The sequence below is a fragment of the Artemia franciscana genome, chromosome 3 (assembly GCF_032884065.1).
Source record: "Artemia franciscana chromosome 3, ASM3288406v1, whole genome shotgun sequence".
NCBI classification, from domain to species: Eukaryota; Metazoa; Arthropoda; class Branchiopoda; order Anostraca; family Artemiidae; genus Artemia; species Artemia franciscana.
In genome coordinates this window covers 43,189,679-43,214,081 of record NC_088865.1, presented here as the reverse complement: position 1 = coordinate 43,214,081, position 24,403 = coordinate 43,189,679, and the positions used below count along the sequence as shown (strand labels likewise).

The 24,403-nt window shown below is 34.5% G+C and overlaps 1 protein-coding gene across 1 annotated transcript in view; it reads left to right on the top strand.

Annotated features, from left to right (window-relative positions):
• Window positions 1-2,109: 2,109 nt before the first annotated feature.
• LOC136025292 (tetraspanin-2A-like) overlaps window positions 2,110-24,403 on the top strand; it is a 41,439-nt gene continuing 19,145 nt past the window's right edge. Inside the window, exons 1-3 of the mRNA XM_065701178.1 lie at window positions 2,110-2,269; window positions 11,293-11,490; window positions 23,146-23,325. Of these exons, the coding sequence (XP_065557250.1) occupies window positions 2,201-2,269; window positions 11,293-11,490; window positions 23,146-23,325 (447 nt within the window). The 5' untranslated portion in view covers window positions 2,110-2,200. The remainder of the gene's footprint in view (window positions 2,270-11,292; window positions 11,491-23,145; window positions 23,326-24,403) is intronic.

Here is a 24,403-nt window from a genome sequence, read left to right as displayed (position 1 = left end):
AATATAAAATTCCACATTTTTTGTAGATAAGAGCTTGAAGCTTCTAAAATACGGTTCTCTAATACGCTGAATGTGATGGTGTAATTTTTGGTAAGATTCTATGATTTTTAGGGGGTGTTTCCCCATGTTTTCTAAAATACGGCAAATTTTCTCAGGCTCGTAACTTTTGATGGGTAAGACTAAACTTGATGAAACGTATATATTTAAAATCAGCATTAATATGCGATTCTTGTGATGTAGCTATTGGTATCAAAATTTTTTAGAGTTTTGGTTACTATTGAGCCGGGTCGCTCCTTTCTACACAGTTCGTTACCACGAACTGTTTGATTTCAGAACGGTTTTGAATTAATCCAGGTTTTGATTTTGGCTCACCGTACATGTAGAATTAAAACAAAATATGCATATTAACTTTACTTTCTTGGCTTAATGGTTTTCTCAATGTTTTAATCGAACGATTTTCAGAAAAAGGGGTCTGGGAGGGGGCCTAGTTGCCCTCCAATTTGGTTACTTAAAAAAGCCGCTAGAATTCTTAATTTTATTTACGAACGTTTTTATTAGTAATAAATATACATAGCTTACAAATTAACTTACGTAACGAACTTCTATATTCGTACATTTTTATCATGTATATGAGGGGGGTTCGCCCCCTCGTCAACGCCTCACTCTTAGACTAAAGTTTGGATTTTGTTCCAAATCTTTAAGAATGACCCCTGAATCACAAAGGCCGTGTAATTAGAATAAATAGCTCTCTTGAAATTATTATAAATACTTTAGCGTAAAGAGCGAAGTATTGAGGAGTGGAGGAGCCCCCTAATATACGTAATAATTTATGTTTGCTCTAACTTTTAACGTGTTCCTTACTTTCAGTTGAAAAACTTGTTTTTTATTTATTTTCTCATTATTTTTTTTTAAACAACGCTGGAAAATCCAGCACTCCTTCATGGAAATTCTCTTCCCCATGATAAATTCCTCCATAGAAGGATACTCTCACGTAGCCCCCTCTCACTGACCCCTTAACCACCAGAAAAAATCCCCCCTGAAAACGACAGTATACTTCCCTATAACAAATACAATATGCAAACAATGGGCAAAGTTCGTAACATGCAGCCCTTCCCCCGAGGACTGTGGGGTATTAAGTCGTCCTCAAAGACATAGTTAATAGATTTTTCGACTATGCTGAACGAAATGGCTATATCAAATTTTGATGCAGTGACTTGGGGAAAAAATGAGCGTGTGAGAGGGCCTAGTAGCCCTCCAATTATTTTTGTCACTTAAAAAGGGCACTAGACCCTTTAATTTCTGTTAAAATGAGGCCTTTCACGACATTTTAGGACCAATGGGTCGACATGGTCACCCCTAGGAAAAAAAACAAAACAAAAAAAACAACAAAAAAACAAATAAACACACATCTGCGATCTTTCTTCTGGCAAAAATACAAAATTCCACATTTTTGCAGATAGGAACTTGAAACCCATACAGTGGGATTCTGTGATACGGTGAATCTGATGATGTGATTTTCAATAAGATTCTATGACTTTTAGGGGATGTCTCCCCCTTTTTTCGAAAATAAGACAAATTTTCTCAGGCTCGTAACTCGTAACTTTTGATGGGTAAAATTACACTTGATGAAACATATATATTTAAAATTAGCATAAAAATTGAATTCTTTTGATGTATATCAAAATTCTGTTTTTCAGAGTTTCGGTTACTATTGAGTCGGGTCGCTCCTTGCGACAGTTTGTTATCACGAACTGTCTGATTGAAGTATTGATTGAAGGTTGATTAAAGCAAACGCAATCGATTGACAGAAATTTTTGATCAAAATGATTGACCGTCTAGGGCATCCTTAACAAATAAGTACCAAAGTTTTTTTTTTAACTTTCAAAACATTCGAGACAGAAAATCTACTTTTCAAATGATGATAAACAAAAATAAAACAAACAAACCTAGTGCCTATGTCACAATCATTCGTAGTAAAACGCAGTATCTCTGCTTTCGTAATGTAAGCCCCATAAACTAACATTTTGATAAAACCCTCATATTTCGCAATTTTTACCACCTCATTAATCAGTTTATACAAAAAAAGCGCCGATAAGGAAAAGTACACTTCACCCAGGAAATGATTGGCATTATTATTCGTTTCTCAAGTGAAAGACTGAGAACATAGCGATCAGTTACACTTTAGAATTCAGGCATAGTCATGGCGACCCCAGAAAGTCGACTGACCTATATCAAATATGCTTTGTTTTTTTATAATTTCTTGGGAGTGGTAAGTAATAATATATTTTTAATCTGCTTCAATTAATCAAAGAAAGAGCTGAGATGAGTTGACTCATTACAATATTAAGCGCTGTTGTATATATTAATTATACTAATATTAAATTACACCAAGTATCACCTTATAAACACTAAAAAATATTAAATATTAGTGTAATATTTATACATAAATAATACACTAAATTTTGAATTACACTATTGGGGTCTTGGAAATTAAATTTTCAATCATCGAAAAAGGTAATGATGGCGTAAAGTCTAGAACAGTGGAACTGTAGAAACAACCTAATGGAAAGTCAAGTTATAGATATTGCATGCTTTTAAATAACCTCCAAATTTATTGCTGTTTGATTAACATGAGACCAATAAGTTTATGAACCCGAATAAAATAATTCTTTAATATAAAAGAATTAAACGTAAAACACGAATGGAAACATAACACATAATAATATAAAGCGGTTTCGGTATTCTAAAGGTGATATTTTTAGCTGGCACTAATTGGAGGACAAGGAGGGAAGGGAGATCCCCCCAAGATTTGAAAAATATCTTTTTTGGTTTTATAAAAAAAGTATTAATAGCGCGAAGTATATGTCAGCAGAACTGTAGAGTCAACCTGGTCAAAAGTGAAATTTGATTGACATTTTGCTAAGGCTGGATTAGCTGAAGTGCGCGGTCTGCTTTAAGCATCATTTGTCACAATCACATTAATTATACATTTTTCTAAATATATTTATTTTGACAATTACCTAAAAAAAGTAGGCTACTGATAGCGCGAACTAGATGTCAGCAGGATTGTAGGGTCAACTAATTAAAAAGCCATAAAAGGGGCTACAAAACTTATTATTAAAAAAAAATATTACGGAGTTAAGTAGTGAACGAAATAAGGTGCAAGTAGCAAATTTAACCAATCAATTGAACATGTCAAGTATAGAATGTGTTGGCCAGGAATCTCAACAAATCTTGTCAGAAATCACTTGCAATGCGCTGCTCCCTTTAATTAAAAAGTGTCTTTGATGTTCTTAAGTTAAGAATGTCTCCATTTCCTTGTCCCAAATGCTCTTTATCGGTAATCTATTTCATATTCCTGAAAATCTTGACAATTTCCCTAATTTTCAAGATCAAAAGTGGAAACTCTTGAGATAGAAGTACTCATAATTTGATGTTTTCCCTGCATTGGCTTGAAAGCGAAATTTTTACTAATATTCCTTTTTTCCTTAAATGCAAACACATCAACGTGTTGATATTGAAAATAAGTTAATTAAAAATTTAGTAAGAATTTAACTTTAACTATATCTAAATCCTAAATACACCTATCGACACTTCAAATTTATCTACAGTCGATTGAACCAAAGAAGCTTTTGAAATGATGCGACCCATTATAATCAAACAGTTCGTGGTAACGAACGACAATCAAGAAGCAGCTCATACTAATGGCATTGGCGTCAGTTTGGGGACCGGGGATACATACCCAGCCCCTAGATTTCCTTACTCGGTAGACTCTTCGAATACTCTTCTCAGGGGTATTTTCGCTCAAAATGCCTTTTTTTCGGTTTTTTCTTTGAAAAATTTGAAAAAATACAAATTTGCCCGCCTAACTACAAATTGAAAATTAGATTTTACATCCCCCCCTAAATTTTTTGTTAATTAAAACTATCGGGTAATAATAAGCATAGCTGTAAAAAAAAGTTTTGATAAAATAAATAAACAAAAACAATGAACTTTCTATGGTACTTTTAATATGTTTAATTGTTACTTTTGTCACTTTAAAAAACATAAAATGTTTTAAGATTAGAGTTACCCACCCAAAGCTAAGAACCTGAAGAGATTTTCCTGATACTCGAAAGAAGGGCAAAGCATTCACAAAAACGGCGCCGGAGCCACTTAAAGTTATGCCTAAATTCAGGGTGTAATGAAAACTTTAATGAACAAATTTCACAAAAGTGTGAAATTTTGCATTTTTTTCTTCACAGAAAAAATATCACGGATGTGGTCTTATGTGGTTTTTTTTCAAGGGTGATCATGTTGAACTAACGGTCCAACAAAATCATGTAGAAGGCTAATTAAAAAAGAAATCAGGAGTTCTTGTGTCCTTTTTAAGTATTAAATAAAAAAGAAAGCAATTTTTTTTTAACGAAAGTAAAGAAAGAAGATATTTCTTGAGTCGAACCAAAAAAAACTAATATTAATCATAATGAATAATGAAGTGAAAATTAAAAGAAACAGATATTAGACTTAATATAAAATGAAAATAATAACGAATTTATTATGTACAAAAATATAACTGGTATTCAACCAAAAACGAACAGAAATTAATAGGTATCTGAACTGGGAAGTCGTCCCCTTTGTGCCCCAATTCTAGCACGATTGTTATTTGCGCTTTACTGAAAGCAAAATGTATTTTAGGGGATTTCTCTTTCATCATTATAATACTGAGAAATAAACAGATTCTCGAAAAGTCTAGAAATTCATACGTTCATATGTTTGCATGAAGTAGACTGAAAAAGAAGAACATAGACAAAATTGTTTTTTTTTAGATATTTTAATTTTTTGCATGATCTTGGTTGTTAATGAAATTATAGTTTTCAGTTATCTTATTTTTTTTGCAATTAAATAAAAATTTAATTTGATTTTTATTAGTAGTATTAAATTCAATAGTAGCCTCAACTTTAGCAGCATTACTAGTAGTAGCAGTAGCATTAGTAGCGGTAGTAGCAGTAGTAGTGGTGGTAGCACTTGCAGCAGCAGAGGTAGTAGTAGTAGTAGGGTGCAAATATTGCCTATCGGCTAGTTCAACATCCCCCACAACAAACCCAGTAAATTTCGACTTCACACACAAGGTTGTTGGATATTGCCGATACGCCCTTTGGACAAACTACATGCAGAAGACGTGGTCTGATTCATTTAAATCTCCCCCCTCATTATTTCCTGAACTTTTCACCTTCACAAATTTAGTCATAGTTGTAATAGTAGTCACAGTATTAATAGTAGGACTACTAGTGTTACTAGCTTTAGGACTAGCCGTGTTATTAGTAGCAATAGCACTAGCACCAGTAGCATTAAAATGTTGCTTTTTCATCAGTTGAACATCCCCCCATCAATCCATGGAGTTTCAACTTAATACAAATAGTCATTGCTATGGTCGGTATGCCCTTTTGATTATTTATACGTCCATAGTGTGCTTTAATGTAGTTGAAGTTCCCTTTCATCACTTCCTGATATTTTCCTCTTACTACTCTAAGTCTTAGTAGTAGTTGCAATCGAAGTTGTTGTTGGACTAGTTGTAGTAGTAGCAGTAGCAGTGGTAATAGTATTAGTAGTACTGCGTACATATTGCCTTTTGGTCAACTGACCTTCCCCTTTAAGCATTCCTTGGAAGTCCCAACTTAATTCCGTAATACATTCCTGAAATACGCTTTTTGATAATCTGCATGTATATAGTGTGTTTTTAAATAGTTCAAATCTCCCCTGTATATTCTCTAAAATTTTCGCTTTTAAACCCTTAGACCTAATATTAATAATATCTTAGTAATAGTGATAGTAGTAAGATAAGTAGTAGCAGTAGTGGTGTTCTATTAGTAGTAGTAGTAACAACAGTTGGAGCAGTATCGATAGCAGTAAGCCTTTCGGCCAGTTCAACATCCCCCTCATGATGCCCCGGAAGTTTCAGCTTGATATAGTGAACCGTTCCAAAGATATTACTAATATGCTCTTTTGAAAATCTGTAAGCACATATTATATTCTGATTTATTTAAACTTCCCCTCAACATTTCCTCCAGTTTTCACTTCATTATTGTCAGCCTTGGTAGAACTCGCTGCAGAAGCAGTACTCGTAGTGGTGATAGTGAAAGTAGTGGTAGCAGTAATAGTTGTAGTGGGAGTTGTAGTAGCAGTAGTAGTAGCATTAGTATTAGTATTAGTGGCAGTAGTAGTGGCATTCAAATATTGCCTTTTGGTCAGTTGATCTTCCCTTTTTAGCATTCCCTGAAAATTTCTACTTGATATCCTAATCCGTTCCTGAGACACGCCCTTTTGACAGCCTGCATACAGATAGCACTATTAATCAGTTAAACTACTCCCCTCAATATTCCCTGAAAATTTGAGGCAAATATGCCATTGCAAATGAAACTTGATGAAACGCATATATTCAAAATCAGCATTAAAAAGCGATTCTTTTTATGTAACTATTGGTATCAAAATTTCGTTTTTTAGAGTTTTCGTTACTATTGAGCTGGGTCGCTCCTTACTTACAGTTCGTAACCGTGAACTGTTTGGCAAATGTCACTCAAATCTAACAAAGAAGTGGCAAACTTTTTATATATCGCAATGACTAAACCAACCCAAGGTCTGCCAGTTGTAATATTTGCTGGCCTAAGAAAAAAGTAAGGATTAGGCGAACACTAACAATGACACATTATTTTCACTTAAAAGATGCTAAGCAAGACATACAATATCGAAAATACTGTACAGATTTTCATTAATCTCTGCTTATTGCATAAATATTTATTTATACCCTGTGCTAACTAATGTTTTTTCATCATGTCTTAAGGGCCTAATTAATGTGTGTTATTTTGCACACTCAGATAATCTGTTAAGGTTCAAACTTTAGCCTAGTCAAGTCGACTCAGTTTGCTTATGAGCTGTTCGAAAAAATTGTCTTTATATTTAATGGTGAAAAGCGTGAATATTTAGTTTTAAATGCCAAACACCGAAGTAATGATCTGAGTTGTGGTTCTTTTTCATTTAAGCTAGTTGCTGCGTTGCGTTGGCTTAGGATTAGTATTTGCTCCTCTCTTAAACTTATCCGTTCTAGTCTACTTTTAGACATTAAGAATAAAATTAAAGCATGTTATGCTAAAACTATCCCAAATCATGGCCGACATTCACTTAAGGCTTTGGCTAGACTTTACTCAATATATTGTGACCCTTTCCTTTCTTTTACTGTCAGTAAAAACAGCCTATTTTTTAATTCTAATAATATGTTGGATATCAGAGTACTGTATTTCCGTTACTATAAATACATTTTATATCTGCCTCGTAGGTATATGAACCGAAAGATTATTCGAAGATTTTTTTTTGTTACTGCACTTTATTATAATGCCTGGGGACCAAAAATAAACTATTATTGATAGTGAGTTCTGATTTAGTTGAAATTTTCTCTTTAATAATCTCTCAAATTTTCGCCTTCGTAATCTTAGTCCGGATGTTATTAGCATCATGGTGTTATAGGTAGTCGAAGAAGAAGTATTAGGAGTACTAGTGTCGTATTAGTAGTAGTAGTACCAGTAGTAGCAGCAGTACTAGCAACTGTAGTGTCATTTACATGTTGCATTTTGATCATTTGAACATCCTCCTTATGATGCCGCGAAAGTTCCATGATGATACGGAAAGCCATTACAAAAATACTGCTCATACACCCGTTTGACGGCGTTTTCATCTTAATCCTCCTAGCCTTAAAGTAGTTGCAATAGAAGTAGTAGTTTTGAGCAGTAGCAGTGGCAGTAGTAATGGTAGCTGCAGTGTTGTAGTAAATGTCACAGTGGTAGTGCCATTAGTAGTAAAATTTACATAGCATGAAATTTGCACTTTGGTCAATTGATCTTCCCTTTAAGCATTCTCTGCAATTTCTAACTTAATACCCTTAATACCTTTAATAGTAATTCCTGAGAAATGCCCTTTCGACAATCTGCATGCTTATAGTGTGTTTTGATATAGTTCAAATTTACCCTTAATATTCTGTCAGATTTTCACCTGCATACCCTTAGCCTTTATAGTTTTTATAGTACTGGTATCAAAGTAGTAGTGGTAGTGGTAGGAGCAGTAGTAGCAATGGTAGTCTTTTATTAGTAGTAATAGCAATATTAATAGCAGTTGTAGTATCTACATGCTGCCTTTTGTTTAGTTGAAGATCCCCTTCCTGATGCCCCGGAAGTCTTGATATGGTAAGCCATTCCAAAAATATTGCTGATACGCCTTTTTGACAATCTGTATGCACATATGTTTTGATTTAGTTCAGATTTCTCCTCAAAATATCCTCAGATGTTGACTTCAATGCCCTCAGCCTTGGTAGCGCTCGGTACAAAAGCAGGAGTTTTCATGGTTCTAGGCGTTCACCCATGGTTCTAGGCGTTCACCCCCATACTAAGGCGTTCATATACCCGCTCGGAAAATGCCCCCTTCTAGAAAATACCTCCCCCCACGGAAAATATTCCCCTTTGTAAATCCCCTTGAAAATATCCCCTCGTAAAATCTCCCGGGAAAATACCTCCCGTGCGGAAAATACTCCCCCCGTGGAAAGTATCTCCCCGATAATACCCCCGCGGAAAATACCCCTCTCCCGCATAAAATACCCTCTCATGTTATTATGAAAGTAAAGAGTAATATTAAACCCCAAAATGCAGAATTTATTCCATATAGGAGGGGGAATGGCCCTTTCTCATCCACACCTACACCTCGTGGTCGTAGAAACTTCCTGCTCATTAGATCAGAAATTGAGACTTCAAGTGCTTTTTTAGAAGTCGTAAGAGATTGGAGACCAACCAGCCACGGGGTGGGGGATTATTTTCCAGGGAGGTATTTTCCGAGGGAGGATTTTCGCTGGGGGTATTTGTGGTGGTGGGGTATTTCCCGGGGAAAATTTTCCGTGGTGGATAATTTTCCGTGGGTTTTTTTTCTGCGGGGGAATTTTCGTATTTTCGGGGGATAAGGATTATTTTCTGGGGGCTTGTGCCAGCCACCAGTCTGAGTAGTAGTAGTGAAGTAGTAGTAGTAGTAGTAGTTGAAGTAGTAATAGTAGCAGCATTAGTGGCAGAGTAGTAGTAACGACAGTAGCAGTGGTTATAGTAGCAGTAGTAGTAATAGTAGTAGTAGTTACGACGTGCAAATAATGTCTTTTTGGTCAATTTATCATATCCCTTCTCATTTCCTTGAAGTTCAAATTAATATACTCAGTCATTCCTGAGTTACACCCTTTTGATAACCCGTATGTACACAACGTGTTTTGATTTAGTTCAACACTCCACTCAATATTCTCTGAAAGGTTCACTTGAATGGCCTTCGGGCTTTTGGAAACTAAAAGTCAAACATGCCTCACATTCTTTATAAGAAATGCTACAAGATATGTGACAAGATATGTATTTAGGAACATAGTAAAGTGTATTTGGGAGCCTTTTTTATTGCGAATACTCTTCGTAATGATTTTTTTTCGGAAATCCTGCAGATCCATGAGATCTTTGGACGAAGCTGAAAAATCAGTTGGCAGGGACTTTTATTCGGCAAGCGCAAAGAATTAATATATCTGAAGACACTACAATTAAGCGTGCATATCATAGCATTGCATCCAAGTTAAATACGATGGCAATAGAAGGTCGTAATTTTAGTTTTTGGGTGGAACCATATAGAATGGACAACATGAAGACCCATGAAAATGACAAACATTTGGAAGTTTTTCTGCTTGACGAAGCACCGATGTTACTCAAGTATGGCTTAAAAATATGGATCAATTGTTGCGGTCCATTGCAAATCCAAACTTGCCATTTGGAGGGAAAATTTTAGTTGCTGGAGGTGATTTCCTATAGCATTTGCCAGTCCAACTCCCAAAAACTGCAGGGAGACACTTGAAATGTCAATAAAAAAAGGTCTTCTCTGGATGTATTTCAAACATATTCCCTTAGAAAAAATATATGGTCGATCCCGAACAGGAAGCATTTACGAAGTACATCGTAGACCTGGGAAATGGAAATCCTCACAAAAATGACTTCGATGAAATCAAATTAACGGAAGATATAACTTCAAGTGGTAGTTTAATAGAGTTATTTGGAGAATCCTGTCAAATCATAATTTCAATTTAGTGAAGGATCACGTTATTTTAGCTTCGCTAAACAAAGAAGCTAGTAAAATAAATGCAAAAAATCGTCGATCATCTCCCAAGATAATACAAATCTTACAAAAGTCATCATTCTGTAAAAGAAAAGGGGGAAAGGAGTATCTAAATTCACACCAGACTTCCACAATTCACTTGACAGTGCAGCTTTGTCACCCCATGACTTAAATTGAGAAAAATAATTTCCACAGTTTTGTATGAGTCTTGTATATCAAATCTCCTTTTATGCTACTGTCTCCTCCAGGGCCACAGAGAATAGAATCTTGTAAGAGTTGTATCTCCAGAGACAGAAAGATATTTAAAACCACTAAGTCACTAACAGAGTAACGTCTAGCGACTTTGTTAATAAAAGTAGAAATATTCAAAGAAAATTGGATAATTGACAGGACTAATCTGCAATATTACAAAATTAAAGCTAAAATTCCCCTATAAGCGACAATTAATCGGCATTTTTTGTTTTCAAGAATTTCTTATTCCAAATCTAGTTTGTAAAGTGTAGGCCTAGGTTAGCTTTGAACAATCTTGGAAGGCTATGTCGGATAGTTAAATTCGAATGGGCAGGCCTACCCATTGGCGTAGGTCCAGATTTTTATTGGGGATGGGGGGCAAGAGGGGTCTCCATATGGAGAGTCAAGGGGCATGGGCCATATAATAATTTGTTCTCAAAATTATTGGGGAGAGAAAGCTGTTCCCCTTTGCCCTCCATAACGGCTCCAATGGGTCCAAACTAAACCGCCAAACTCTTGGAGGCCGTGGAGATTTTTGTTCATGATAAGAACCGTTTCCATTCTCTCAAGTTTCCTGCATTCTTAAAACCATAGTTTTCTCCTATTCCCCGAGAAAGGACACCTCTGTGACTTATTACTTGAGAAAAAGGCTGATCGGTGCCTGGAAGATTTTACTAACATTTCTCCACAGAATCCATCTGCTTCGCCATCCAATACAACCTGCAACGAGTACACTAAATCTGAATTTTTAACTAACAGAAAAACTTTGTATTCCCAACTTAAACGGTACCACAAATGAAACTAGAAAAAATAATAATTAATTGATTAAGGAAATTCACTATTTCAATCCATTTACGTTATAAATGCTTGCCTAATCTAGAAATCTACTATTTAAAAGAGTTTCTCTCTTAGATACTTGGTGTGGCCCTTTTTGGCTTGGCATGCTGGGCATACGCCGATTGGGACTTCAAGTATTTTATAAATACTCTAGAAATGCGTCATTTTCACGATGGAACGGCAGTTTTGCTTACAGCAGCTATTTTAGCAGCTCTTGCTCCACTTATAGGTTGCTTGGGTGCAATGGGAGAGAGCAGAGGTGCTCTTCTCGTAGTAAGTTTTTTTTTCTTATTAGTCCTTTTAAAACAGCAAAACCAAATCAAACAGTTCGTGGTAACGAAGTGTAAGCAAGGAGTGACGCGGCTCAATAGTAACCGTACCTCTAAAGAACGGTATTCCAATTAAAAGAATCGGATTATTATACCGGTTCCAAATATATAAGTTTCATTAAGTTTTGTCTACCTACAAAGGCAGAGAGCCTGAGAAAATTTCCCTGATTTTCAATAAAAGAGGGAAACACCCCCAAAGTCACATAATCGTAACGAAAATTACACCATCAGAAACAAAGCATTAGAAAACCCTACTGTAGAGCTTTCAAGGTCCTATCTGCAAAAATATGGAATTCTGTATTTTCTGCCAGAAGAAAGATCACGGATGCGCGTTTATTTCTTTATTTTCCCCAGGGCTGATCGTGCCAACCCAGTTGTCCTAAAATATCGAGAGGGCTCATTGGAACAGAAATTAGAAGTTCTAGTGCCCTTCTTAAGAAACCAAAAATTGAAGGGTAACTAGGTCTCTTCCCATGCCTTTTGTCTCAAAATCGTCTGATCAAAATTTTGAGTTAGCCATCCTGTTCAGTATAGTTAAAAAAAACCACTAACTATCTCTGGGGATAAAAAGACCCCCCAGACCCTGGAGAAAGTTCCTTAAGTTTTAAAATTTGCCCATTGTTTACGTATAGTATTTGTTACTGGGAAGTATGACTACATTTTTTGGGTGTGAGGTGTCTTTCTTTCTCTTTGCCGACTCAATTCTGCGCGTTCAGATGTTAATGGTCATTGTCCAGGGTAAATTTTCTGCATGATTTATTTATCTAGAAGACATTTCCATGGGAGGGCAGGATTTTTGCGTGGAGGTGGAGCCACCGTACTTGAATAATTGAAAGGAAATTTGCATATTAATTTTGCTTCTTTGGATAAATGGCTTTTTCAAAGTTTTGATCGGACGATTTTGGGAAAAAAGGGACAGGTGAGGGGGACTAGTTGCCTTTCAATTTCTTGGCTACTTAAAAAGGCCACTAGAATTTTAAATTTTGTTTACGGACGTTTTTATTAGTAATAAATATACGTAATTTACAAATTAACGCACATAACGATCTTCTATATTCGTATATTTTTATTACGTATATGAGGGGGTTCACCCCCTCGTATATTTTTTACCTATATGAGGGGGGGTTCGCCCCCTCGTTAATACCTTACTCTTTACACTGTAGTTTGATTTTTGTTTCTAATTCTATCAGAATGACCCCTGAATCACAAAGGCCGTTTAATTAGAATAAATAACTCTTTTGAAATTACTAAAAAATACTATAGCGTAAAGAACGAGTATTGAGGAGGGGGCGAACCCCAGCATTTACGTAATAATTTCTGTTAGTCCTAAATTTTAATGTTGCTCCTTTACTTTAAGCTAAAAAAAATTGCTTTTTTATTTAATTTGTCGTTGTTTTTATTAAATAGCGCTGGAAAATCCAGCGCCCCCTTCATGAAAACTCTCTTCCCCTATCATGGGTAATTAGACATGGAATTATATGAAAACTCTCTTCCTCCATGGAAAGATCCTCTCACGTAACCCCCTTCCCTAACCATCCACCACCAGAAACCCCCCTGAAAATGTCAGTATATAACTTGCATAGCTTGTATCCCTTGTCCCGGGGACTGTGGATGATTAAGTGGTCCTTAAAGACACATTTATTACATTTTTTGACTGTGTTGAACAAAATGGATGTCTCAAAATTTTTATCCGGTGACGTTGGGAAAAAATGAGCATGGGAGGGGGCCTAGTTACCCTCCAGTTTTTGGTAACTTAAAAAGGGCACTTGAAACTTTTATTTCCGTTAAAATGAGCCCCCTTGCAACATTCTAGGACCACCGGGTTGATAACATCATCCCTGGAAAAAAAACATACAGTCGTGATCTTTCTTCTGGCACATAATACAACATGACACATTTTTGCCGATAGGAGCTTGAAACTTCAATAGTAGGGTTCGCTTTTGAATCTGATGGTTTAATTTTCGTTAAGATTCTATGACTTTTTAGGGGTCTTTTCCCTTTTTTTTTTGGGAAAAAAGGGCAATTTTCGCCGGCTCGTAACTTAATAGGTAATCGTAGCTTGATAGGTAAAACTAAACTTAATGAAACATACATATATTTAAAATTAACATACAATTTAAATTCTTCTGATGCATATGCTATATTGGTATCAAAACTCCGTTTTTTAGAGTTTCGGTTACTATTGAGCTTGGTCGCCCCTTACTACAGTTCATTACCACGAACTGTTTGATAGATGTACATATAACAGCAACTATCTCTACATGGAACTCTAATTCGTAGATTTTTTTTTTAGTTAAGTATACCAAAAAAAGAAAGAAAAAGTTTTGAACTGCTTCAAGATCTTTTTTTGGGATTCTAAGAACATTGCAAAGAGAAAAATTTTGCAACAACTTTATCCCAACCTTTGCAATAATATATTAGTGTTGCTAAAATACTAATTCAGTTTTCGAAGGGATCCATGGTTAGCCTTTTAGTTTTAAGACACCTCTAACTCAAAGGTAAATTCAAAATATAATGCAAGTTGGAAATTAAATAAAAAGAAAAGACAAATGTAATTTCAAAATTAATTAAAAACGTCAATCTAACTTCTGTTTGTTCTGTCTGTTACGTAGTAATAATATTTCCCACTATTTTGATATGACTTGCTACTATTTACAATTAGCAAACTTAACTTTAGAGCGGTATATCCTAGCATGATTGTATTCAAATTTTAAATAGAACAAAAAGCATGTTCAAATACCAAATATTGATTCCCCTTTCGTTTAAGCTTGAACAGAGGGATTCCCTTTAGGAGAAAATTGATATAGTAAGCTACTGGCGGATCCAGGGAAACCTCGATCACCCAAGAATTTTTCTGGCACTCTCATTCCTTACTTTTTTCTGTGTCTTCCTCTTTTTTAAGTAATTTTCTCAGTTTGGTCAATTATTGGCACCCTTTTTACGTTGCTTCCTCCCTATAAGTTTACTCTAGATCCCCTCCTGTAGTAAGTATTTTTTCATTACTAGCTATGACTACTAATAACTCATCACATCAGTAAGCCACCTGAGACCGATACTGGTCCGAATGTTTTTCTTTTGCACTCTATTCTAACTATTAAGTATAGATAGTGTTTTTACAATATATCAAGAATTGATAATCCAACTCTAGTATTTTAACACTTAAAATATTAAAGAGAATAACCAGCTTGCATAAATCCTGAAATAATTTTTATTGTACAATACTTTCATTTTATTTTGTTTTAAAAAACAACAAATTCGTAATTATTTGCTAAGCTAATTTTATCACAGCATATCTGACAATTTTTTGCAATTGTTTACTGTCAAGCTTATGCGTATTTCCTAATAAGAGCTATTTGTTTTCTTTGTATTCTAGTATAAATTATCATAGCAATTATGTAGTAGTAATATTGCCCAATAATATTACATTTAACTGGTTGTTTTCATTAACAAATTGCCCACTGATATGTTCTTTTTACATTCTTGATGTTTTAGTGTTTAGTAAAAATAGACCGTTGCAGCCATGATGCTCAAATAAATTATTTTTTTTTTCTAGAAAAAATTGTGAAAATTTAAGCACTGTGCAAACACAAGTAAATCTCCACTTAATATAAAACAGCATTATCGAACAGATCCATAATACAAATATTTTTTCTAAGAAAAAACGAAAAAAGCTTTAAGTATTAGGCAAATATGAGTAGCTCTCCACCAATGACTTTCCAGTTTGATAGTTTCGTTCGGTGGTTAGCTTTGTCTAGTGCTTAACAAAAATATATATTTTTTTCACTATATTACGCTTTTTCTTTACCTATAATTTAATATAAAATACTGCAGAGTTAAAGTTAAAATGAATATTCAAATACAGCCAATATAAAATCATTGCCAATACATCATATCAAAAGCTGGGAAGAAGTCAAGTCCAGCTGCACCTTAGAACGTTTCAGTGTAAATGGACTTGAATGATTCAAGAGGTTTTTCAAACAGTCATTTTTCAAACGAACTGTAGTCAGGAGCGACCCGGCACAATAATAGCCGAAAATCTAAAAACGGGCTGTTTGGGGACGACTTTATCCCCCACAGTCCCCAGGGGAGGTGCTGCAAGTTAAAAACTTTGACCATTGTTTACATACAATAATGGTTATTATGAAGTGCACAGACGTTTTCATGAGGATTTTTTCAAATTGGGGTGGGATGGGCCGGAGGGAGGGGGCTACTAGGAGGATTTTTCCGTGAAGGAATTTCCAGAAGAAAAGCAGGGAGAGAATATTTTTTTTTCAATTGGAAGTAATGAGCAGCATTAAAACGTAAAACAAGCTGAAAATATTACCCATAAAAGGTGGTTTGTCTCCTCCATAATACCTTGTTCTTTACGCTAAAGTGTTTTTAGTAATTCCAACTATTTATTCTATGACCTTTGTGATTCAGGGGTCATTCTTAAAGAACTGGGACAAAATTCAAGCTCTAGTGTAAAGACCGAGGACGAGGGAGTGAACCCCCTCATATACGTAATGAAAACACACAAATATAGAAGTTCATTACGTAAGTTTATTCATAAATTACGCATATTTATTACTAACAAAAACGTTCGTAAAAAAAAATAAAAAATTTTAGTTGTATTTTTAAGTAGCCAAAAATTGGAGGACAACTAGGCTTCCTCCCCCACCTCTTTTTTTATCAAAATCGTCCCAAAAATGTGGGAAGGCTATTTAGCAAAAAAAAAATTAATAGGTAAATTTTGTTTAATTATTCCTGTGCGGTGAGCCAAAATCAAAACATGCATTAATTCAAAAACGTTCAGAACTTAAATAAGAAATTAAATTAAATTGCAAGTAAGGAGTGACATTAGAACTTAAAACGAACAGAAATTGTTCCGTATATGAAAGGGGTTGTCCCCTTCTCAACGCCTCACTCTTTACGCTAAAGTTTGACTCTTTCTCACAACTCTACTTTTTGAAACAATAAAAAACAATTTAGTGTAAAGAGCGAGGCGTTGAAGAGGGGACAATCCCTTTAATATACGGAACAATTTCTGTTTATTTTAAGTTTTAATGTCGCTCCTTACTTGTAGTTAAAAAAACTTGTTTTTTTATATTTAATTTCTAATAGGCTCATCTCCTCTCCTCTGAGTATTTCTACATCTTCGAGTCCAAAAACTAACAACTATATTTACTTACCATCTAGACATAAAAAAAAAAATATAAAACATTTACCAAATTAATTTGTAGTTAAAGTTGAGCAGTTAAATATTAAACAACTTGGATTTTGGGGCTTTCTACAACTAAATATCATTTAAAAAATAACTTTATTTATTTAATTTCTGATAGTTTCTCAAATAATACCAGGAAATCCTCTACTCTCAACCCGTTTAAAATTTAGATGGGGACCCCCCCCCGAAACTTCCCTCTCTTTGAAAAACTCTTCCCGTGGAATAAATCTTCTGCAAAAAATCCCCCCCCCCAAAAAAAATCCGCACATTTCCCATAACAAACACTATATGTGAATAAAGGAGAAGATGCGTAGCTTATAACGCTATCCCCTGAAACTATGGGGGGACTTGTCAACGCCAAAGTTCAACAAGTTTTATAGGAGGGAAAAAGCGTTTAAATTACAATGAAAGTTGGATAATCATGCTAATTTTAAATATATCAGTTTTATCAAGCATAGTCTTACCCATCAAAAGTTACAAGCCTGAGAAAACTTGCCTTATTTAAAAAAAGGGGGAAAACTCCCTAAAAGTCATAAAATCTTAATGAAAATCACACCATCAGATTCAGCGTTTCAAGAGAACCCTACTGTAGAGGTTTCAAGCTCCTATCTGCAAAAATATGGAATTTTGTATTTTTTGCCAGAAGAAAGATCACGGATGCGTGTTTATTTGTATTTTTTTCCAGGGATGATCGTATCCATTCAGTGGTCCTAGAATGTCACAAGAGGGTTCAAGGCTCATTCTAATGGGAATCAAAAGTCCTATTTCCCTTTTTAAGGACCAAAACTTGGAGGGCAACTAGGCCCCCTCCCACGCTCATTTTTTCCCAAAGTCACCGAAATAATATTTTGAGATAGCCATTTTGTTCAACATAGTCGAAAAATTTAATAACTATGTCTTTGAGGACAACTTAATCCCCCACAGCTCCCGGGGGAAGGGCTGCAAGTTATGAACTTTGCCCATTGTTCACATATAGTATTGGTTTTTGGGGAGTATTCAGACGTTATCAGGGGGATCTCTTCTGGTGGGTGGGTGGGGGATGGGGGGTTGGGGGTTTACGGGAAGGGGGTTACGTGGGATTATCTTTCCATGGAGGAATTTATCATGGCTGAAGAAAATTTCCATGAAGGGGTGCTTGATTTTCCAGCCTTATTTAAAAAGACAGTGAGAAATTAAATAAAAAAACAAGCTTTTTCAACTGAAAGTAAAAAGTAACGTTAAAACTTAAAACGAATAGAAATTATTACATATACGTGACGGTTCGTCCCCTCCTCAATACCTCGCTCTTCACGCAAAAGTATTTCAAAGAATTTCAAAAGAGCTATTTATTTTAATTAAACAACCTTTGTGATTCAGGTGTTATTATTAAAGAGTTGGAGCAAAATTCGAACTTTAGTGTAAAGAGCGAGGTATTAACGGGGGGAGGGGTGAACCCCCTCATATAGGAAAAAAAATACGAATATAGAAGTTCGTTACGTAAGTTAATTGTAAGCTACGTATATTTATTACTAATAAAACATTCGTAAATAAAATTAAAAGTTCAAGTGGCCTTTTTAAGTAGCTAAAAAAAATTGGAGGGTAACTAGCCTCTCTCCCCTACCTTTTTTCTCAAAATAATCCGGTCAAAACTTAGAGAAAGCCATTTAGCAAAAAAAAGAAGCAAAAATTAATACGCAAAACTTTGTTTTAATTATTCATGTACGATGAGCCAAAATCAAAACCTGCATTAATCCAAAAACGTTCAGAAATTAAATTAAAAAAAAAACATTTTTTAAAACTAAAGGTAAGGAGCGACATTAAAACTTAAAATGAACAGAAATAATTCCTTATACGAAAGGAACAGTCCCCTCTTCACCGCCCCGCTCTTTACGCTAAAGTTTGACTCTTTGTCACAGCTCTACTTAAAAAACAACTTTAGCGTAAAGAGTGGGGTGTTGAGGAGGAGACATCCCCTTTCCTATACGGAATAATTTCTATTCGTTATAAGTTTTAATGTCGCTCCTTACTTTCAGTTAAAAAAAATTGTTTTTTTATTATTTAATAGTACTTGGAATTAGATTAAAAGTTGATTCTTTTCATGGATCTATTTTTTGTCAAAATTCCGTTGTTTAGAATTTCGGTTACTATTTAGTCGAGTCGCCGCTTTTTTACAGTACCTTATCACGAACTGTTTGAACGAGCCATCTTATTTAATTATTTTTAAGTTTGAGTAGCGATGGTAATTCACTTACTAATTCAAATAACTATATGCGCATTGAGGGGGGTTTGATACCTTAAGCTTAATATCCATCTCTTATTCTTAACAAACGGAAAAACGAGTTTTTTCCTTTTGTTTGGCAAATAAGATATTGTATGGGAAAAACCACAAATATTTTTTTCAAGTACATTAACGATTTTAGCCAACTAGTATTAAAATGTTACGATGTGCCTTTCTGCTTTTTTCTATAGCGCGAAGATTTTTTGTTCTTAAACTTGATAATAAAACATTTAGTCTTTACCGTTGTTTTACTTCAACATTTCCCATAGCAAACATGCCCCATAGCAAATTACGCACCTGCTCCCTGGCTTAGCGCTCTGTTATTGGAAACCCTCAAATATAGAATATTGTTGTGCCACTTTCTACAGATACATTTGTATCCTGTTGTGCTTCATCAGACGTTTCTAAACATAAAATGTAAAAGCTGATAAGCCCGATACCAAATTGCTAGTAAATATTAACATACGGTATCCGAATTATTAGCATACAGGAAAAATAAAAAATACATAACGAAGTGAAAATATCAACCGGAAAAGTCCCTTTGTTTCCGCAATTACATAAAAAAACAATCTCTTTCAAATAGAAATAAAGTGTGACATTAATTCGTAAATCGGACAGTAATTCACACGTAAATGAAGTGGGCTACCCCTTCCTATACCCTCGCTCTCTACACACAAGCTTGCGTTTGAGCTGTCGTTTTTGAAGAAGAAGGCCAAAAGTGAAATTGTAGCGTGGAGTACGAGGGATCGAAGAGGGAGAGGAACCTCTCATTTGCAGGATAATTTCTGTCTGATTTAGGTCTTAATGTCGTTTTTGCTTTCATTTTAAAAACTTGTTTTAGTTTCATTCAACTTCTGTTCATTTTCAATAGCATACCACGGCTACTCTAAATACAAGAAATACACCACTAAATACACTAAATACCACTAAATACACCAAACTTAAACACAGTTTTTTAATAGTAATTTAGCCTTTTCACAGTAACATTTCGAAAAAAGCCGTACTTAGTTTTTTTATTCGAAATAAACAAAGCAGCTGTCGCCTCTTTAGGCTTCATAATGCACACTTCAGCCTATATCAGAAATTAAATGTATTATCCCATGAATAATTATTCACTTCATAAGAAACAATGATAAGTATAACATTTTGTGTATGGCGCCTTTAAAGTTCTTCTTGTGCATATTGAATTCTATGAGAAAGTTCCCACCAAAATCGTACCACTTACTGGGGCAGTCTAATTCCTATTTCAGAAATTATACGAACTTTCATGAGCTATTAATTTATAATGAGCAACTTTATAATTAATGCTTTGTGCATATGTAAATCATCGATAAAAGAAATAAATAATATATTTATTTGTTGGATAAATTGTAATCCAAATTTCGATTTCTAAAGTTTCGGTTGCCATTGACAAGGGTCGCTCTTCACTTGCAGTTTGCTAGTACAGTTAATCAATTTCCACTTTGACCGGCATTTTTGACGACCATGAACCTTTTTCTATTACTTCATATTTATTTTTTATTAATTAAACGATCTAATATGTGTTTTTCCCTGGAATCATATTTTTTTTTCGTGAAAACTCGCATACTCACATTTTTGGCCTAAAAAAAGATCTAGATAAATCACGAGTTTCAGTAAAAATTTGTTTTTCTTTTTTACTATGGTGGTCATATCTAACCCATGGTAACACTATAACATCATGCAGAAGTTAATATTAATCTCTGGTTAGAAGAAAAGCGACAGCTAAAATTAAACATACACAAGCCCGCTGCATACCGAGTGCTAGGACCCAAGCGAAGCCCAGCATATAAGACTTTATTATAGCCTACCATATCGTATATTATACTATTTTAATATATTACATAAAATATGATATATGTAAAAATGTTCTATAACGTTTGACAGAAAACAAGACAAAAATATGAAGAAAAAATGATTCAGAAACCAAACCGAGAGCGATTTTCAGTGAATGAAAATAAAAAAGAATAACAAAAAGACAAAGAAGACTTTCAGCAAAGACCTTTGCCAGGCCGCCCTCAGCGCTCAGAAAAAAAGAGGAGAGAAAGAAAAAGAAGAAATTTGAATGCTAAAAACAAAAACTAATCTTTTGAAGCATAAGGTCTTAGAACGTATTTGTATTTAAATATTATGTAACATAGTGTAGCAAAATTGAATTAAATTTCTTTTGATTGTCAGTAGTATGTGAAAGATTGCAATTTCAGACAATGCTTAAACGCTGTCTATTGAGTTAGAAACAACGGCCCGAGAAATGTTTTTATCTTTAGGAAACAAAGGGGATCTTAAGTGAATTTCAGATACACTTCTACACGAAAACAGTCCCTCGACATTTAAACATGGTAAAGGAAAATGGAGCAGTATTTACATTTTAATAACAAAATGTATGAAATATCTGGATAGTTTCTGCACATCAGAACGGTCTTATGACATTTGGCGAGTTAAAGAATTCTGGCTCCCAAATTTTACGTTTCCACTAAAATTATATTTTGTAATATTACATTAAACTACTTTTGATTTAACAATATATTGAAGAGAATTACAATCGAAAAGTTAGGTTTGTAGGATAAACTGCTGATCGTATATGAAGAAATGTAATTCAAGATACTTCATAGGCGCCATCTATTAAATTACAGAAAAAGAGCCAAATAATGTATAACTTCAAATGAACTTTAAATAAACTTCAAATGCTCCAATAAAACCATCATTTGGTATTTAATACGGCTCTGAAAAATAGTGCAGTGTTCATACTATAATGACAAAGCATTTGAAATCAGAATAATGCGTGAATGGACCACCACAACGGTTGGAGTTTACCCTTAAAAATTAAGGGGGAAGTCACTGCTTACTTTGACTTGGCTCACTTTTAGAACAAGTCTGGAAATGACTCGTTTTTGTACTGAATACACAGTTAGGTTGTTTTAAAACTAAGTCAAAACTTCACCCGCTTTTGCATTTATTCAATTTGCAGTTTAGATTATCTTGTTTGTATGCTGAGACAGAACTTAATTTTTTTTTTTACATTTAGTCAGGACTTGGCTTGAAAATGCTGAACAGGTTTTTGTTTTAACAGTCTAAATCTTATATCTTACGAAATAAGATGTTGAAAATCTTATGAAAACGTATAGCCTACAGAGTATAAAGCAGAGCGACAGCTTTGTAAAGGGCGGTGAGAAGGAAATTTCCGTAGCTGAGTCTCTCAGAAAAAGTCAAAGCGTAGAAAACGGATTTTTGGTGGAAAAATATGGGTGACTGAAAGAGGTGAAGGAGTAAAAAGGTGGTGCCAAGGGACATGGCCTTTGATAAATATTCGATTTGTCGATTAAAAGAACAACTTCTAGTTTTTGTGAATAAAATTTAAGGCTGAAATTACAGTGTTCATCAGAAAGGAAATGAAAAATTTCCTGATCATGCTCTACAGTTTGACTTATATTTGTATGTATATGAGTATGACTATTTATATTTTTTTTTTTATTCAACCCGAGTGAACTGAACTGACTGAACTGATATTATTATCATTTGAAATAAACGCTATGCTGACACCATGGAGAAAACAAGATGCAGAAAAATCAAACTATGCACCCAAGACAGTGTTATTCAATAAGTGTTGAAAAGCCAGGCTCTATTTAAGAAAAAATTAATGAAATAAATTATGTTAAATTTGAGCTGCGAACTTCAGCAGGAAAGTTCCTAAGTGTGACTTAATCCTCTGCAGTATTACAACGCTCAAAGGACAGGTTGGGGGAAGTGTGCGAAATATTTGCGTTTGTCTTTTCGCTTCGTTTTTTCAACAGCCGAAAATACCCTCGCGTTCTCGGTTATTTTTTAATTGTATTTTCTCGTTCTTTTTTTGTCAAATGTCTTGTATAGCCAGTATGGTCTTAGAACGTAATTACCGCGTAAACTAATTTTATTGGATAGTTCATTTAGTTATTATCATTAATCCTTTCGCATTTGTTTAGTATTGAATATTATAACCAATTTATGTCTTTGTTTAGTTCTATTAATTATTGCTGATTTATTTGTTTCGTTAGTATTATTACTCATTAATTGTGGATTAAACTGACTAAATTAATTTGGTGTTTTAAAGCCAAACATCTCTATATAAATAATATCCATTCTAGTACGGTATTCTCTGCATTGTTGCTTGTATTTTCGAATTGGCTGGCGCTGCTTATATTTTGGACAATAGCACTATTTGGTCAAAGGGAACATTTTGGTTGAAAGACAGATTCTATCAGCTAATATATGAGACACAGAGGGATAACAGAGCCTATGAAATAATGAGAGTCATACAAGAACATGCAAGTTATTTTCAATCTTTTTTGGACATTGGTTTGTTAAAGACTTTAGAGTGTGAAAGAGAGCGAGAGAAAGAGAGAGAGAGAAAAAGAGAGAGAGAGAGAGAGAGAGAGAGAGAGAGAGAGAGAGAGAGAGAGAGAGAGAGAGAGAGAGAGAGAGAGAGAGAGAGAGAGAGAGAGAGAGAGAGAGAGAGAGAGAGAGAGGCACAAAGGGGGAAAAAAAATTCGAGGACATTCATTTTATTAAAAAGAATCTGCTCATTCCTTATTGTGTTAAAATATTGTTGCAATATATTCTAGTTACAGTTTTATAAAGTTAGAGTTAAAGCGGAGCTGTAGTCATTGAACAATATTAAATATAAACTGGGTAAATTATTTGGAAGTGCTCAAATTATAAAAATGAGAACAATTATAGTCCCTTAATGTAAGAAAGACCCAAATGAACCCTCAATTTAGAGGCGGAATTTCTTGTAACAGATATGACAGGAGAAATTATGTTTTGAAAAAAGATGCAAAGTATTTTCCATTGTTATTCCTTTTTTCGATCTACTACTACTACTACTAATACTACAAATACTGCTACTACTACTTCTACTGTTGCTGCTACTACTATTATTACTACCACTGCTACTACTACTACCACTACTATTACTGCTACTACTACTATTACTATAACTACTACTAGTATATAACTGTAGGAACAAGCCACCATAGACCAGCACATAAATGGACGCTCCTCTCCATCCGAATCTGTTTATAGCTTTTCTCTTTACATCCCCCAGCTTCCTTTGAATACGAAACGGAGGCTGACTTTGAATTCTTTCTTATGATTTCTTCCCTTCCCATTCGGAGATGACCTACTTTTCGTTTCATCAAAAATGACGATTTTCGACAATATATTATCTTTCATCCGTTGAACGTGTCCTGGCTATCTCAGATTTTCTCTCAGTATAGCCCTGGTAATTCAGATAAGAAAATATTTTTGTATAGCTTACTTTCTGAAATAGAGTTAATATGCAGGTACCTTAAGAATCTTTAGACAATTCCCGTAAAAACCAGTGTCTTTTGCGGTTGAAAGTTC